This window comes from Dermacentor variabilis, chromosome 4, assembly GCF_050947875.1.
Source record: "Dermacentor variabilis isolate Ectoservices chromosome 4, ASM5094787v1, whole genome shotgun sequence".
Classification (NCBI taxonomy): Eukaryota; Metazoa; Arthropoda; class Arachnida; order Ixodida; family Ixodidae; genus Dermacentor; species Dermacentor variabilis.
Genome location: NC_134571.1, coordinates 93,008,924 through 93,027,590, shown reverse-complemented (window position 1 = coordinate 93,027,590; position 18,667 = coordinate 93,008,924). Strand labels below are relative to the sequence as shown.

General features: G+C 44.8%; 1 protein-coding gene across 3 annotated transcripts in view; it reads left to right on the top strand.

Annotated features, from left to right (window-relative positions):
• LOC142579508 (sialin-like) overlaps positions 1 to 18,667 on the top strand; it is a 42,519-nt gene that overhangs the window by 18,792 nt on the left and 5,060 nt on the right. For all 3 annotated transcript variants that reach the window (XR_012827390.1, XM_075689780.1, XM_075689781.1), the window contains exons 5-8: positions 3,766 to 3,896; positions 7,212 to 7,361; positions 8,430 to 8,562; positions 13,712 to 13,867. Coding sequence is in view for 2 of the 3 variants with exons in the window: in XM_075689780.1 (XP_075545895.1) it covers positions 3,766 to 3,896; positions 7,212 to 7,361; positions 8,430 to 8,562; positions 13,712 to 13,867 (570 nt within the window). In the remaining variant the exon portion in view is untranslated. The remainder of the gene's footprint in view (positions 1 to 3,765; positions 3,897 to 7,211; positions 7,362 to 8,429; positions 8,563 to 13,711; positions 13,868 to 18,667) is intronic.

Below are 18,667 nucleotides of genomic sequence, written 5' to 3'. Positions count from 1 at the left end.
ATCCATGTGCCGGGTAGCCAGCCGTTCTGCACACCGGCTAACCTCCCTATTGTTCCTCCTCCTCCTCGCACACTGTTTCTCATGTCCAAAAATTCAGCTTCACCGGGTTCACTTTAATGGGAGTCCACTATATTTAAGCATGAAATGCTGCTCATTACAGATGCGATGCATATATCATTTCTTTGAAAATTATAGCTTTTAAAATAAAAGGCAAGCCACGTTGGCAGGATAAGCGCATAGTACAAGTTAAACACGAACTAGAATATACATATATATATATATTGTTCAGTTTGCATGCATTCATTATTCATTAGGCTTCATTAGGAGAGTGAGGACATGCTGATTTGTTACAAACAAGGAAATTGCAGGCTTTGATAAAACTTTGAAAGGCTACCAGCACTTGCCTTTATAATGTGCTGGCTGACTGTTGATGCAGGATTTTCCTGAAGTTTAAGGACTTTTAATCTAAACCCATAAGGTTTTTCAGAAGACAGTGACATGCAGAACTGTGCAATGGTAGAGTACCTCAGCTCCGAACGTCACATCTGTGTGACATGCCTGAGATCTGATGGGCAAGTTCACTATTGCTGCAGGAGTGAAAGAATGTTTTTTCTTTTCTTTTTTTTTTTTAGTTTCCAGGCTTCCTGTGATGCACAATGTACTATATTACTGAGGTGATCACGACTAGGCATTCTTGATCACTTTTAAGATCCAATCAATTATTTTGATTGAAAATTATGTCTCATCACATTTCTTGCGTTTTCGGAATCCTGAAAAGGGTACAGCTACTGAGCAGATTGAGAACTTTGAATTCTTTAGTGTGTTTTGTCAAGTTTACAGAATGTGGACAACTTGTGAGAACTCTCTAAAGGAATATCAGACATGCATGCATCGACTATTTAATGTCTAGCATACTTAGAAAGCAGCTATTCAGCCACTTGAAAAAAATATACCTGGTGTGCAACATTGTGATAAACAATAAAAGGGAAGGTGCTACATGACAACGAGAGCAAACACCCAGACTTCCAACTCATTTTTCTAAAACATTTTACAATAGTATTCAGAACTGTTTCGAGATGTATACAACACATCTCAAATATTTTCATCTGTGTTCTTGCATTTCACGCACTATCTTGGCATGCACAATTGTGCTCATGGTACCTGAATGAGATAAACATAGAGAGGTTACTCACTGAAGACACTCAAACATGGCTGAGGCTTCTTAAAGGGGCACTAAAGGCAAAGATTGAATTAACTTAAATTGTATGATTACCCCTTTATAAACCTTGCAATGTTTGTTTTATGCAGAGAGATCACTCACAAAGGAAAGTGTGATTGTAGAGGTTCAATTCTTCCGTGATACAAATTGCCTGTGATGAACAGGGTATCTCACCTAGATGCGGTGGTGATTTCAAAGGTCATGCTTTGCTGATGTGCTAAGGCCTACGTTGAATCAGAGGCCCACACATAGAAGGCGCTGCGTTCCCGTGCAAAGCACCATCAGAGCAGTGTGAGCAATACAAGTGAGTTACTATACTGAAAAATCTACTTGAACAGGACAAACTACATATTCTTTAAAGGGCCCCTCACCAGGTCTGGCCATTTTGAGCTGACAAGTGCAGAGCATACATTGCGTGATAACGATAGTGTCTGCAAAGTATTACATTGCTACGTGCCGCGGAAAGATCTGAAATTTTCAAACCAAGCGCCGTTTTTCCTTCTCCTCGTGGCCGCCGCGCTCCAAGCTGGACGGTGATGTAGTTGTGCCCCTGCGCCTACGTAGTTGTGTCCGCAGTGCGATGTCACTCGTGGTGGCACGTGACTTTGAGAATTATTCAAGACAACATCTGTTATCTGTGCGATCTGTTGCTTGAATTGACGAATTGAAGTTTAGAGAAATAATAAAACATACAAATGGAATGTCTGCGTGTTTTTTGTTTTACTTTGCACTGAAGCAAGAGAAATGTACTTCCACTTCGTCTGCTTGTTTGCACGGCCGTGCGGTCGCATGCGCAGGTACTGAAACTATGCCATTTTCTACCGTGTTCCAGCACGCGATCATGCTCTGCAATCTGCTTGTTCTGCCTCAGTATTCGTGTAGCACTTAATTATACTGCTAGTCATGTTTCCTTGTGCACAGCACGTAAAATCCTGCACTGCCCGAACGAGACAACAGCTCGCATGCGACACCGTCGGTAAAAGTGTGTAGCACCGAAAAAAAAAAAGAAAAACGAGGAGAAAAAAAAAATGAAGACGGCACATGTGACGTGTCAGTCACGTGATCCTCGAGGTCCGGTATGGGAGAATGCAGGAACGGAATTTTGCTTGCGTAGGCTAGACTAGGCTGCTAGAGTGGAGAGAGAGTCTTGCTTGGCAGTGGAGTGTGCCTGCTGAAATCATGTGTTCGCAGCACTGAAATATTTCTATCTCGGCTATTAATGAGCCGATTTGAAGATATTTTGTGGCAGAACGCTCCCTAGAGGACACGTAACAACTTCCAGCATATAACCAAAATTTGCCACGGGGCCTGGTGAGGGGCCCTTTAACATTGAAACGTAGGGTAATTGGCTATTTTATGTTGTCTGTGGTTGGGAGGGGGGGGGTAGGGCTGCTATTTACTTATTGTAAATGGGACACATTGTGCCATAGGATCAAGTACCGCACTTTCACAGTGGTTGCACCTGTTCTGTCTCACACTGCATCATTTTGATCACTTGCGAGCGCTCTCTTCTTAGTAAAAAATGGCAGTTTGCACATCTTGTACCACCACTCAAGCACTTTAGCTTGACCTAATATTTGCCTTTAACAGCAGACGCAAGCAAGGGAAATGTGACTGCTCTTCAGGAACAGTGGTTGAAGTGCTCGCATTCGATTAGAACACGAAAGTCGGTTACTCAAGACGAAACTGTGCTTGTCTTGCATCTGCTGTATATGGACCTTTATGGAGACAGCTTCTTGAGTGTTGCTATAGGATCCCCTCTACACCACAGTTCTGTGTACTTACGCATCAGAACATCGACACATACTCGCTCTGTAATGATTTCACAAGCATGAGGCAGAGTGTTAGTGAATGACAAAGGATGTAAATGGATGTAAGAATGTTAGCGAGTGCTGGCGAGTTTGAGCGGACGCATATATGAACAGGAGTGGGTGTCTGTTAACGTCAGCGCAAACAAAAGTCGCTGATAGTGATTTTTGTGTGGGCATGAGTGTGAGCGTGAGTGACAATCGGCAAGTATGAATGGACATGAGTATGTACCTGAGTCAGTGCCAGGGAATAGGAGTGTATGGGAGTATGAGCGTAAGTGTGTGCCGGTAAGTGTGAACGGTAGGGGCTATAAATGCGAGTGAGTGTTGGTGAGTTTGAGCAGCAACGTGGAAGAGTGCAGACAAGTGTGAGTGCACATAAGTGCGAGGGAATGCCTAGCCCGCGTAAAATATTGGTGGGTGAGTATGAATGAGTGCCCACTTGTCCTGAAGACCTATGCTCTAGACTCTTGAGAGCACACATGGGCACATGCTAAAAAGCATAACACTCTGGAGATGACTTGTTCTCACATCTTAGCAGTAAGGCATGTACAGCCGAGAAATTATTAAGAATGGTGTTTAGGAAGTTACAGAGCAGGTAATAAGGCATGTACAGCTGAGAAATTATTAAGAACAGTGTTTAGGAAGTTACAGGGCAGGTTAATTTGGTGCATAGTTGCACTGAAATATTCTGTGTTGAACCTATGCATTACATACGCCCTGCGCTGTTTGTTTCAGGCTTTGCAGGTATTATCTGGTTTATAGCCTGGTGTTTACTGGCATTTGACACACCTAGCCAGCACCCCAGAATCTCAAGAGAAGAACTGGAGTTCATTATTGCCAACCAGGGAAATGAACAGGCGCAGCTGGTTTGTAATTCCATTCATGGTGCCTATTTCCTTTCCTAATCTTTCTGGGGTGGTTTTGTGTGCAGAGGACATGGCTGTCGTTATTCATGAAACGAAAATTTTCAGTTTTCAGTTCACTGTTAGCAGTACCCAAAGTAAAACAAGAAATTGCAGCCTTTGCAGAATGTTTCGGTACAACAACTTTAGGGAAGCATCTATTATGACACGGAGCTTCTCATGGGCACATGAAGGTACACTTCAAAAAAATTTTGACACATAAAATGTCTACTTTCAGATCATGTAGGTGTAGGGCAGGCTCCGTGCAAAATATTAATGTGTGTGAATTAGTCACAAAAAGGCAGACATTTTTTTATAGCAAAACAATGAAAAAATCCAGGTTGTGGGGTTCTCACACCCATGCTCTTGGGACAAAGGAACGACAACACAGTAGTGCAAACAATCACAAGGGCATTTATTGCACCTTTCTAAGATCAATGCCTGCTAGCCGAGTTGCTATCCACAAAACATGCCGATGGGCGCGCGACAAATCTAGAAGTCCAACTCACCGCGACCGGATAGCGAGCGAATGTGTTCGCCCCATGCTGGATCCGAACGCCTGGTCGTTCGCGTGTACGGTCACGCGAACGGTGGCGCGTTCGAAGGCGGCCACGCGAGACAGTCTCGCAGAAGCTTGGATCGGCGCACGCGCGGCACGTCTGAGCTGCTTGCCGTCCCGCCGCCAAAGAGGGAGCGCCTTGTCTTTCCCGCACCCAAGTAAACCCGCAGCAGCGCAACACTCGCGCCATTTCTCGCACTGCGCTTGTACCACTCCGGCCATCGCGGGAGCCAGGCCACGCGGCGAAGCCGCACTGCAGGAGCTATGCGGGAAAACAAGATATCAGGGGACGCGTGGGAGTCGCGCATCCCACAAGGTGGAGGGACGCAGTCGCAGTGTGGCATATGAAATATCTTTTGTGTGCTGCAGGTGGTGTGTGGGCACTAGGGAACAGAAACGATGTAACAAAATGCACAAGCTACATTTACACATGATTACAAAGCTTGCATGCCTAACCTATGTTGCAATGTAAGGAACTTTATTGTCACACTTGCGGGTGTGCTATGCAAAGAGAATGGACACGAGACACCACATGCAAATAAACTATCAAAACTTATATTGCAAAGGAATAGTAGTCCGAATACAGGCAAGAAATATGACATAACAACAAACAAACATTTCACAGAAAACCGAACATCTAATACCTAATGTGGCATAACAGCAGGACAGAGTGCATTAAAAAACAGTGTGAGAATTTAGCAGCTGGCTCACAGTTTAACCGTCCATCATCCGACATAGTGCGGCAACGTCGGTTGGCCAGTGGAGTTTTGTTCTGTAGCTCCTGTGTACATAGAGGCTTGGTTGATCGTAACTATCGATGGTGGCAGCAACTGGCAGAGTTGGCAATGATGGCACCTGGCCTTGCACAAAGTTGCAGGCCAGCTCCATTCCTGCAGGCCTCATAGCGCCCACCCGACCTTAAGTCGAACGCATCTCTCCTCTAACTCCCGTCCTCAGACCTGCAGTCATTCGGCACCTGGCTGGGGTGTGCCCGACTCACCTGCGCTTGGGCTCCTTATAGAGAAGGGCGCATTTCACTGTGTTCAAAGGGGTTGGATATTCCTTTCTCTTGCTGCCTGAGTCTCTTCACGGCATTTCTGGACTGTACATGTCAAATGCAGGGGGGCCATAGCCGAGCAAGTGTGAAATTCCTGCAACAAATTGCATGCTTATTTGCCTTATAACGCCGGGTGAGTACCAGTACGAGTTTGCTAAATTGTACCTACTGTGGCATAGTGAGCTCTCTCAAACGTAACAACTCGGATGAACAAAGGCACTGCCGAGCTAGGCCTCTCTGAACGACGTAGGTGGGAGGCTATAGTCAGTTCCAATTGCACCATGCATGGCGTGACAATGGCACCATCTGTACACATGGTACGTGCATGATCGAGTAACGGCTTCTTTCCTCTACACAATGATACTAAAGTAAGGTGCATGGGTAGTATGGTTATAAAGATATAAGCGCTAATGCTGTAACATGTTTTTGTTACATGCATTTCTAGCAACCGAACCCCTCTGACCGATCTTAAAGGGGACCTGAACCACCCCTCAGGCTTGTTGAAATAACATAGTCTGTGGGTAGCATACGCTGCTGTGAACGTCTCAGCAAAGTTTTGTTGTCATATGTGGTGCTTGGAGCTTGCAAGCGGATCGCGAAGTCACCTTTCTCACAAATGCTCTCTTTTCAACAGAAGGTCCTGTCCTCACTCTCTTTCAGATGCACTATTTCATCATTGGATGCATTATTTCGTCATTCCCTTAGACGGCGGCTATTGGCTGATAGCTGACATCAAGCCGCAGTCGGCTACATCACGTAGATACCGCGGCTGGCGCGGGGTGTCCCCACGTGTCCACTGGCTAAGTGTACTGCGGCTCGCTGAGGACAACCGTGTTTGGCTTAGGTTTAGCGCGTCATAGGCACCAAAGGCGGAAGTCGTGACGTCTACGTTAACACCCAAATTAAATTTGAACTGTGTGCCATGGTGACATTTAAAAGGGCGGAGCATTGTGGCCACGCCCCACTGCGCCATAGCCTTCGCTGTACAAGGTATTGAGGAAGGAATGGGAGCACAGCGGAGTCCTTGTTTGATTGCCAATAATGCCGCTTCTACTGAACACATTAAAGTACTTTTTGTGGCAAAATATTTCTGAAATAGCCTATTTTCACTTCAAATGTCTTTCTTCACTTCGATAAAAAGTGGTTCAGAGCCCCTTTAAGAACATTACACGTAAAAAAGAACAGGACCACCATTACCACTTCCTGGAAATGACAGAGAAGTGGGAGCTTTGAATATCAGTGCGGCTGTTGGGCATGACCTCCAGGATTAAGTAACCGATGCAGTGTGCTGAAGATCTTGGAGGTCATGATTTCGGATATGAGTCATATATCCACTAGTCACCAGGTGCCTATGTCGTCAGTGTAAGTGCTATTTAAAGACTTTAAATAAAGAAATTAGGCAATTACTGATCCTGCAGATTTGCTAATATTGTTTTCATAGTATGTGAATGCACATTTGTAACCAGTAGTCGAACTGATATTTGGCGACCTTTAAAGTCCACCTGGCTGCAACCGTGCAGCATTTTTAACATTATTGTTCCAAGGTTAGAGTTGTTGGAGGGGACAAAAATTATAAGAATGCCAGGGTGCTTTTCTCGGTGGCCAGAGTGTTTATTTCACCTCTGCAGCTCTTGTGCATTGCATTTTTTTTTTATTCCCATAGAAGCGGAAGGCTCCATGGCTCAAGATATTGCTGTCCATCCCTGTTTGGTCAAGTATCCTCTCACACTTTGGCTTCAATTGGATTCACTATATTTTTCTCTCTGAAATGCCCACATACCTGACATCAGTGCTGCATTACAGCCTTGGAGCAGTGAGTTGTCCTTTGTATTTGCTTAAGTTAAAACCAGAACTGAAACCGGTTAAGTGGTTTCTCTTCAGACTTAGATGCCCTTGTTTACGTGAATGAAAAGATTTTATCTCCTGCTTTTAATAGTACCGGTTGATTTAGAGACCATGGTGCAGAGCTAAAATTCATTCGTTGTTGGGAGAACTTAACTGTATCATTCTTTAAATTGGCCATTTGAGAGAGTGCATGGAGTGTGGTGCCCCTTTGCGTCAAAAGTGACGCCATAGTGGTTAGAGGGGGCATGCATGTGAACCTGATGTAGCAGATGCAGGTCGCATTGCGGCCATGCTGCCAAAAACAATACAACCCTATCGCGCACCTCATAATCATCAGTCCTGCTTTGCCCCACTTGGATTTCGGTGTTTTTTCGCACTGAATGCGGGATTTATTAGTTATCCATTTACTTTTATCTGGGAATGCACAGCATCCTTTCTCATATTCTCTTCCTTTTTGGTGACTACTTTCTTTATTTGTAACAAACCTGGGCTCAGGTTGTGGTGGCGCACTTGTGGTGTTGCCTGAACCACTGCAGTGTATGAAGACCTCGTTGCCACACCGGGCTCACTGGTGCCTACATCTGTGGCTTGTGATGCCATGTGGTCACCACATTCAATTAAAGTGATTTCATGTCACATTTAACACAAATCCAAGCTGCAGTTGGCCTAGTTGGAAAAATTGTGCATGCCTGTGTGTGTGTGTCTAAGAGAGAAAGAGAGAGAAGTGCATACAATTAAAGGTTTGCAAACTGGAGGTGGTCAGGTGTGTTAAACAAGCAGATGCTGTAGGACACAAAAATGAAAAAATGTAGGGCTTAACATTATTCCTGACTGAGGAAGCAGTCTTTGTACATCTAGAGCTGTTAACTGTAGGGTAAGGCTACCTTTCTGTATAATATTTGGGTACGTACTACGACACATGTCTGCAGAAAAACACTATGAAATGCAGCCCTATTGTTATCATAATTCTTGACTCAGAGTGCGAATGTAATAGGGTTGCATCAAAAGCTGGTTGGCTTGTGTTTTTGTCTTGCAGAATGGATTGCTTTCTGCAGTCCCTTACGTGCTCGGAGCCTTCCTGTGTTGTGTAGCCAGCCTAGTGGCCGATGTCTTTCGAAAGCGTGGCACCATGTCTATCACCAACAACAGGAAGCTGTTCAATAGCTTAGGTATGTGTGTTCCAGCCTGGCAGTCACAGACAGTCATGTGCAGGATGTTGTCGCTTTGCACTATAAGCAGGATCTGGGGAGTAAGAGAAATGCCACCTTGATGATGACGATAACGAGGAGGATTTATTAAAGTGTGGGTGGGTTATTGGCCTAGTAGGGACCGTGGAGTTGAAGCATCTACCATGAATTCATGGCATGTGAGCCTGAAGCTCATGTACCACCAACCTGGTTTGCAAAATTGAATAACTTAGTATAATCTTCTCTATGCTCAGGACCAAATACGGCACACCTACTGGAAATTTTTCATCAGTATCATTTTTGGAATTCTTTGCCTGCATTCATTAAGGAGAGTTCTACAGAATTATTTAAAAAACACTTGCAAATATACTTGTTAAACATGTGATTCTTTCATATTATTTATGCTAACCACTGTCTATGTTTCCTACTGTCAGGCACATTTATTTCCAGCTTACATCAATACTTTGTACAATTTCTTATGATGTGTTACTACCATTCAGCACCATGTAATTCCCCAATGTGCAGACCAATAGGAGGTCTTGCTCTCGGTTTCATGACATTGAGACCTGCTGTATTTCTTTATGTTATGCAATGTATTTCAATATGTGTTCTTATAGCAAGGAAAATAAAGCAGACTTCATCCTCTGTATCATCAGAATTAGTAACAAGTGCAGGCTTTATGTTTATTCTTCAAACAGTTCGTCTTCTTGCTTGTCTTCATTGTCACTCTGGTTTCATGCTGGTTGAAAACGCAGCAGCATGATGTAGCAATTTTTTCACTCACTCACTAAGTAAATAAATAAATAATATTGTGTCCATAATCAGAGGAGGTGGATAAATAAATAAATAAATAAATAAAAAAATAAAAAAATAAATAAATAAATAAATAAATAAATAAATAAATAAATAAATAAATAAATTGTAGAGAAGGATTGGAACGATATAGTGGGTTGTCCTCTCCAGCGCTTTGTAGTGGGTCGTTCTCTTCAGCGCCTTTTGCTCATGAATGCCGCTCGTGCTGAGAGTCCGTGCCCTGCGCTAACGGTCGGTCCCAAGCGCCGGTGACTAATGAACACCTTTTCAATTGGTGGAGGTTGGTTTAGCCTACAACGTCAACCCTGAAGCTTCGATCCCGTGCCCTATGCTCAACCATGCCTGAAGACGCATCCCAGCAAATGCCTCCTACTCCATCCCAGCAAGTGCCTCCTCAGTCGGTCGTGTGCTCTGGTGCTAACTTCAGAAATCACGACGCCTCCTTCTGGACTGTACCGCCGCACAGCCAGTGCTCAGCATGTTCACCCCTTGGCTTGCACTGCTCGTGTTGTCATTGCCGACATTCTATATGCCGTAGAATTCATCATCCTTTCCTTGTGCTCTCATGACGTTATCTTCGGCTGGGACTTTCCCTTGCGCCACAATGCCGTTATTCATTGTGCACGGGCCGAAATAGAACCCTCACCGTCGTTAGATTTGCCGCTCATTGACAGTTATTTGCTTTCGAGGAAACTGCTTGCCCAAGCCAACACCCACATTCCTCTGAACACCTCAACGGTCGTGCCCATGTCCTGCAGCAGAATCTCGGATGCTGTTGCACTACTGTCTCCATCTGACCGCTTTCTCACTCTGAAAGGTCGGCTGCTGCCTTTTGCGACAGTGGACATCACACAGGGCTACAGCTCCATTTTTATTTGCGCAACCCGTTTCCATACCCTATGTTGCTGCTCTGAGGAGAATGTCTTGGCAGTGCAGAAGGGATCAAAGATGTGCAAGTTATGGACGTGCCCAATGACAATTACTGTGCTAGTTACAGTGCACTCGTTGCTGTTTCTACGTGTGACCTATTGCGCAGTGATGTGTTCGGTTCTTCTATTGCCGATGCCCTTACACCAATCCAGCAGTCTCAGCTTTTGTGCCTTCTATAAAAATTTTGTTCTTCTTTCGATGTAGGGCAATCTTCACTGGGCCGGATGCGAATTGCTACACATCACATCGATGCTCGTGTGCAACCGCCATTGCAGCAACGTTCATATTGTGTATTTCCTGCAGAACGTCGTGTAATCAACGAACAACTCGACGACATGCTTTGCTGCAAGGTGATACGCCCTTCCAGCAGTCCGTGGGCATCCCCTGCCATCCCACTTACGAAGAAAGATGGTTCTGTGCAGTTTTGTGTGGACTACTGCTGCCTGAACAAGATCACTCTCAAAGACGTCTACTCTCACCTGCATATAGATGACGCGATTGACAGCCTACAAGGCGCAGAATTCTTTTCATCTCTAGATTTGCGCTCAGGGTATTGGCAAGTACCATGCCAGACACCGATCGGCTGAAGACAGCTTTTGTCACACCCAATGGCTTATACGAATTTAAAGTAATGCCTTTTGGACTTTTGGACGTGCATAACGTTTGAGCGCTGCTTGAAGTGGCACACGTGCTTGTGCTATATTAAAGACGTTGTTTTTGCTCCTGACTTTCCCACACATCTTCAATGGCTCTGGTCTATTTTAATGTGTTTAACAAACACAGGGCTACAACTAAACCTCAAAAAGTGCCAATTTGCTCTTTAGCAGCTGACAATTTTATAAGTCGTTTCAAAGGATGAAATTCTCCCCAATCCAGCCAAGCTTTGTGCCGTTGCCGAATTCCCTAAACCTACATCCGTCAAAGACCTGTGCAGTTTTGTAGGGCTGTGTTCCTACTTTAGACGCTTCATCTGCAACTTTGCCACCATCATATTGCCCCTGATGAAGCTCCTTGGATGCGGCGGGCCCCTCACTTCATGGTCGTCAGTGTGCGGCGAGGCATTTGCTATCCTGCGCCGTTTGCTGACATCAACTCCAATTTTACATCACTACAACACGATGGCACCTACAGGGGTGCACATTAATGCCAGCTGTGTTGGCCTCGGCGCAGTCCTCGCGCAGCGCAAACATGGGTTTTTTGAATGCTTTGTGGCTTCTGCAAGTCGCACGCTTACAAAAGTCAAAAGTAACTACACTGTGATGGAAAAAGAATGTTTGGCGATCATCTGGGCTCTTAATAAGTCCCGGCCATGTTTGTATGGCTGCTCATTTGATGTCGTCATGGACCATCATGCACTTTGTTGGTTGCTATCACTAAAGGACCCCTCAGGCCGGCTTGCCTGTTGGGCACTTCACCTGCAGGACTATAATGTTCGCGTGTTATACCATAGCGGCCGCCAGCACTCTGATGCCGACACCCTCTCGCGCTCTCCTTTGCCCGACGGCAATGCCCGCTGCTCCACATCCGAGCTTGCCGTTTCTTCCATCGACCTTCACACCATCATTTCCGAACAGCACAAGGACTGCTGGATCGCATCGCTGATAGACTGGCTCTCTGATCCATCGGCACAACCAACCACTTGCGTGTTGCGTCGTCAAGCCCACCATTTTGCCATTTGTGACGACCTACTCCACTGACACAATTACAGTGCCAATGGCCACTAGTGGTTGCTAGCAGTACCCGGCAGTCTGCGTTCTGAAATATGCGGGCCATTCCACTCTAACCCACAGTGCATACTCGGGAGTATTCAAAACTTACCAGTGCATTTGACAGCGGTACTAGTGGCATGGATGTGCAGCTACGTTCAGAAGTTCGTTTGCTCTTGACTCACTAGTCGGCACGAGAAATCTTCACCGGGCCTCTCGCCAGCCGGTCTGCAACCGTTACCTTGCCCTACCCGCCCGTTCAGGTGCGTCAGCATCATTTTGTATTTGCCGCTTCCCATGACATCTGCTGGTAATTGCTGGGCCAGCGTGGCTGCTGACCACCTCACACAATATGCCGAAACTGTTGCCCTCCCAGCGGTTGCAGCATGCGATGATGCCTACTTTCTGCTTCGCCCATTCATACTCGATCATAGTCCACTGCAGCAGTTGCTCAGCGATCTCAGACTAGTCTTTTTGTCGGAAGTCATCGAAGCTATCCTCAAAGAGTGCCACGTTGTGCACCGCACAACTACTGCTTACCATCCGCAGACCAATGGCCTCGCAGAACGCCTTAACTGTACGCTTGGCGACATGCTTGCAATGTACGTAGCCTCTGACCACACAAATTGGGATGCTATTCTGCCTGTCACAACCTGCGCCTACAATACCGTCACTCAGAGCACCACTGGCTTTTCGCCCCTTTTGTTATTGTATGGCCGGCACCTGTCGCACATAGTCGACACCATCCTTCCGTACAAACCGGTTGCATCTGAGTGCGCATCTATTTGTGCCACAGCCAGACATGCTGAAAAGTGTTGTGGTCTCGCACAGGCCTTTACTTCAAATGACCAAGAGTGTGAGAAGAGCGCTCGCGGTAATACCATTTCTATGGCTAGATTCCTCTCTGTAGTGCCTGTGTGGCTCTCGGTCTCCTCCACTGCACCTGGGCTCACGTCAAAACTACTGCCCAAGTGTGAAGGCCCCTGCCGTGTTGTTGAATGCTAATCTCCAGTCAACCACGTGATCGAGCCCATTGAACACTTTTCAGACATGCGCCGTCGTCATTGTCACCGCCAATCGCCTCAAGACCTACTATGACCCACTCGCAATGACAAGCTGTTTGGTTGCTCGGTGGCTCCCTTTTCATTCCCGGGGGTAATTGTAGAGAAGGATTGGAATGATATAGTGAGTCGTCCTCTTCAGCGCTTTTTGCTCATGAATGCATGCCGCTCGTGCTGAGAGTCTGTGCCCTGCGCTAATTGTCCGCCGGTGGCTAATAAATGGTTTTGCAAATTAAATAAATGAATGAATGAATGCAAAGAAATAAATGAAATTGTCTACAATCCAAGAAGAGGGTTAGCAGCACCTTCCACCAGCCAGTCATAACTCATGCAGTCACGTTTAAAGGCAAAGCGTTAGCACAGTGTGTGCATTGCATGGCAAATATTAGTTGTGTCCGTGTGCAAAAGTGCAGCTTTGTAATGTGTTCTGGTCAATGAACTTAACTTTCTTGAATCTGCTGCAGTTGCATACCATATAATGACAAAACAAAATTGTGCTATGAAACGTGCGCAGTTGTGACGTGTGCAACTGTAAAGTGACCACTGTGCACTTTGTTTGTGCTTTTTGCCTTCATTCTTCCTCCTCCACTGACTGCAACTTTTGTGAATCTCCAACTGCAGGTGTACTGGTGCCTGGCCTATTCCTGTTGCTGGTGCCCTTGGCTGGCTGCAATGGTTTCTGGAACATGGTACTACTTGCCGTTGCAGGTGGCTTTCATGGAATGGGGCATAGCGGTTTTATGGCTGCTTTTGTTGATCTTGCACCAGACTTTGCAGGTGAGCATGCTGAACATTGTTATTCTTTAGGCACCCTTAATTTACAATTTGGTGGTGGGCTCATTGCAGCATTTGAGTTTGCATAAATGTATGATAGCCAGTTGGCCCCTTTCATTTATTTCAGCATCGATCGTGCTTTGGGGACATTCTGACGACATTTCGTGCATGACCTCTCTTCTTTTTTTGCCGTAGTAGACTTAACATAAACTAAACATAGTGGTCACTTGCAGTACGTAGCAGCAGTGTACCAAACGCGTTACTGTCATAAGCTAAGCCATGCATTCAGAAAGACATATATTGCACACTCCACCAAACCCACCGTGTGTCTCTAGACACACACTCCATATCTTGAAAATCTTGAACAGATGTGTGCCTAAAGACACATTCTCTTCTAAATACCTGGGTGTGCTTGTTTGTTCTAGAACAAAACTGCTTTATACATGAGAAACAATGTTACAGGAATACAAAGGACAGAATGCAAGACGACAAGGACTGTGTGATTGAAACCTGCAGTGGTGGCTTAATGGCTCTTGCGTTGTGCTGCTAAGCACATGGTTGGGGGTTTGGTTCTTGGCCATAGCAGCCGCATTTTGACTGGGGTGAAATGCAAACACTTGTGTACTTGGGTTTAGTTGCGTATGAAAGGAACCCCAGGTGGTCAAAATTAGTACAGGGTCCCTCACTACGACGTGCCTCATAATAGCATTGCTATGAAAGTTGTTTAGTGACAAGATTAAACGAGATGCAGCAGGAAGCCATAGGGAAGGACCAGCCTGCGCAGAGTACAGCTGAGCTCCCACGCCTCACTCCACTTGTTCCTCTGGACGAGAGGATGAAGAAATAGTACTGTTGCGCAATGCAGTGACGATGTCGTGGTTTTAATTTAATTATTTTTTGTCTGGTTCAACTCCTTTGGAAAAATTACAGTGATAGTAGCATGTGTGCAAATGTATGCCAGGGATCCTGACTAGCTTTCACCAGTAATGTGATTCATTTACCAAGTGCAGCATAATAATTAGGTGTGGTGCTTTTGAATATATCAACCAATTAGCTTATCCTGCAAAGTCTTTCATTGTTTACCCCACTGATGTCTGTGTTTTGGAATGGACAAGAGTCATTTTGTAAGGCAGTACGCTGTACAATAGCCTTTCAACATTACTGTTAAGCCCACTGTGCTAAATGTTTGTCTACAGCCTGAATATTGCTGCGTTAAGTAGCATGCACTACTGCAACTAAAACCATGGCTGTAAAAGTCCATAATTGTTGTTCACAATGAACACTTATGTGTATTATGTGGTTGCCCATGTCTGTGTTGCCTTGGCAGCTAATGTTTCATTACAATTAAAACGCTTTACTTATTCCAGGCATCCATTAGTGTTGTAAGGAGAAGCCAGTGCTGCCTTATGATAGATTCATAAGTAGTTAGGTGCACACAAGTGACTGCACAGACAAGTTCTTGCTTACTTGTGTGGTTCATGGAAATAAGCACTACAGCTTTATTTGCTAATTAAACTAAATATAGCTAACATTACTAAGAATAACTAATACATATTAACTCACAAATGTCTGATATTCTTATCTCTTGCTGTTTTTGTTATTGCCTCATCATGACCAATTAAATGCATTTCTTGGCGAACATTTGCCACTTTGACAGTATCTAGCTATCTAGCTGCCTACGTCTTGGTGCTCACATGGTCATTTCGTTAACTTGGTATGTGTACCAAAATTGGCATGACAAGAGTGTATGATAAGCATAAATGATAGCTCATGACATTCATGACATGTAGGTCATGAAACAGCCGCCTACGTCTTGGTGCTGTCATGGTTGTTTCGTTAACTTGGTAGACTCCCCGCACACTATGTCGCATAACATCAATTCCACACAGGGCATGAGATCTGCTGTCCTTTTTTTTTTTATCTCACTTTGCTCTTTGCCTTGTGTAAGAGCTGCATGCATCTTGTCTTTCTGCTGGTGCTGCTCTTGGGCAACTAACCTTCTTCTGACATGAACCTTGGTTCTCTTCTCCACTCTGCATTGATTGCCTCACAAGTAGCACAATGCTCCAAAAAGCACGCAGTTCTGTATTTATTTCTGTTTATAATGAGGATAGTGTTCTATATCTAAACTGAACTCAGAATGCCCTGTTTATTTCATATAGCAAAATATACGGACGCTGTATGAAAAGATAACAAGAACAGATACCGTTGAATGACCCAAACCAGGGCATTTATTTTGCCATAAATAAAATCCATCACACAGTTCTGTATTTAGACAAATGTGATAATGTGATACCGACAACGCCCTACTATGGGGGGCGAGTGTGCATGCTTTCCTGGGCAACTGTATGTGTGAGGTTGAGTCCTATCAAGTGCACATCATCACAGTAGTGGTAAAGTAAATAGTAAAGCAGCAGTAATGTCTCATATTGGATCAGCCCATTAGACCACTTTCCCCTGTTACCAGCTTGCACCCCCACTTCCCCCCCCACACACATTTGGCTCTCATTACCTCATGATCTTGTCCCCTCTCGCATTTGTGCATCTATATCCTCTCTTGCGCGACGAGAAGCCGGGTTTCCAATACTAATTAGCCCAATTTCGAAGTGTAAGTTGAAAGAAAAAAAGAAAGAAAAGGAATAAGCAAAATTCATTGTATTCAGAGTGTTGTTTCATATATAACATGAAACATTTTCACAACATCGAGATGAGGTGGAAAAAGACAAAACTTCACTATATTTGTGCAGATACAGTAACCTTACATCATGCTGTGGTTGCCTAAAGATTTCGATCATGTCCTGGTTTAGTTTTGTTGCTTAGCCACGTTCAGTTAGGTTGGTTGTGTCGAAATATAGAAGAAAAAAAAAAGAAAAAGAAAACCATGCTGTGGCCAAAAGGTTTGTTGTAGCGAGCTGGTGACTTGATATACCTAATATATCAAAGCTTGTCAAGTGCTATTATATGTACAGCTTAATGAACTCTTCTCTGACAACTTCTGTTTGTCTTGAGCATGGAAGCTGTTCAAGATCCCTCTTTTGAATAGTTACCCAATACAGTTGAACCCAGATATATCAAGCCTGGGTACATCAAATTATTGTCTATATTGAACAGTTGTAACATCCTCTTGAACGTCCGATGCAAAAGTATGGCGCCGAGCTACGCGTACATTGAACACTGTGCTACACCGCGCTGCTTCCCTGCAAGTGCGTTTCTCCTAAGAGGTATGCAGTCACATTTAAGCAGTACATGTCAGGGAGGAAAAAGCATGGTGTATAGGATGTATCTCAGTTTTGGTCACTGTGCATATATGTGACTCGATCGTGCAAACTGTAGCTGTTCGTGATCGGCAAGAGCAGATCGCTACTCTGCTTCAAGAATGCGAATGATCTCCTGGTCCGATACGTGTTCCACAAGAAAGCATGGATGAAACTATATTTTTTTAAACTGAGTAGCTGCGGGCACGGGATACTGACCCGGAGATGAGCTGTGCCACTGGATTTGGCTTTGTAGATCAGGGCTTTCTGTGAATGACATTTTAGGTTTCTGAAGGCGGCCGAGACGAATCTGACCTCAACCACAACTTGGACAGATTTTTACGTTACGGTTTGGATTGACTGAAACTACTGCATGTCAAATCGACCCTTCGCGGAAAGGCCATCACGGCAGCAGTGCATAAGACTCGCATATGCTGTGCAATTTGGTCCATGCTGAACGTGTTTTATTTGTTTTCGCTAGGGTTATATATGAATGGGAATCGACTCAGATATTCTGTAAGCTGAAAGCCACTTTCAAACATAACTGCGTCTGTATAGCGTTGGCAGTCACCAATTAACACAGCAACTGGTAAGGAAGGGCCGAGAACGAAGGGACCATGAGGCATTGGAGCGCCAAGTGGCACACAGGAAGAGATGGGCGCACTTTGGGTGGATGCGAAGCGAGGATTACTGGTTCTAGCATGAAGTCAGTCTCGATACTAAAACTTGACGCAACAGTTTGCGTGGGTTACCCATTGCCAAAGTGTGACAATCTGCCATTTAAAAGCATACATATGGCATGGCACGCTCACATGTGATTCGCAGTACAAGTGCACTGATGGTGGCACAGCACTTATCCATACAGGCTAGTTTGTTTGTGCACTGCGTCTATGTCTACGTTATCTTGAATAAAAATGCGCAACAAACACTTTAATGCGTGCAAGGCGCACTATGGTCTCTCATTCTGGCAATGCAGGCTTTTAGGGTTAGCATTGCATTTGGTAGACCACTGCACATTGCAAAGGACTTAAAGAAGACATTCAGGTGCAGAAATGAAGTAAACTTTTGTGCGCATGTTGCAGCCTCGGCGAAGCAAATCCGTCAATTTCCACTTTTAATGCTCTCAGGAAATTGTTCGAGGTGGTGGAGAGGTTTCAGATAAGTTTCGGATGAGCATATTATATATTTAGAATTATCAATATATTGACGCATGTACTTATTTATCCTTTTCCCGGGGTCTCCATTTCACCCACTAACAACTTAAGTTATCACTCAGTGCAAGACACGCCCGCGTGATTGGAACTTACTGGAATGTTTTCGATGGTTCTATGCATTGTCTGTTGTCACCGAAGCTTGTGTAATCTGATTGTAGGTGCAGCACAAATTGTGTAATATTTTCTGGAAGACACGTGGGCACCAGCAATCACTCTGGAAGCTTCGATGACTCATGTATGACAGCTGACGCACTTGACCAGCAGATCAGATTTTCGACAATCGCTGACTGTGTTCACCGCTATTGTTGTGCTTTTGGTGTAGCCTGCTCTTCTGG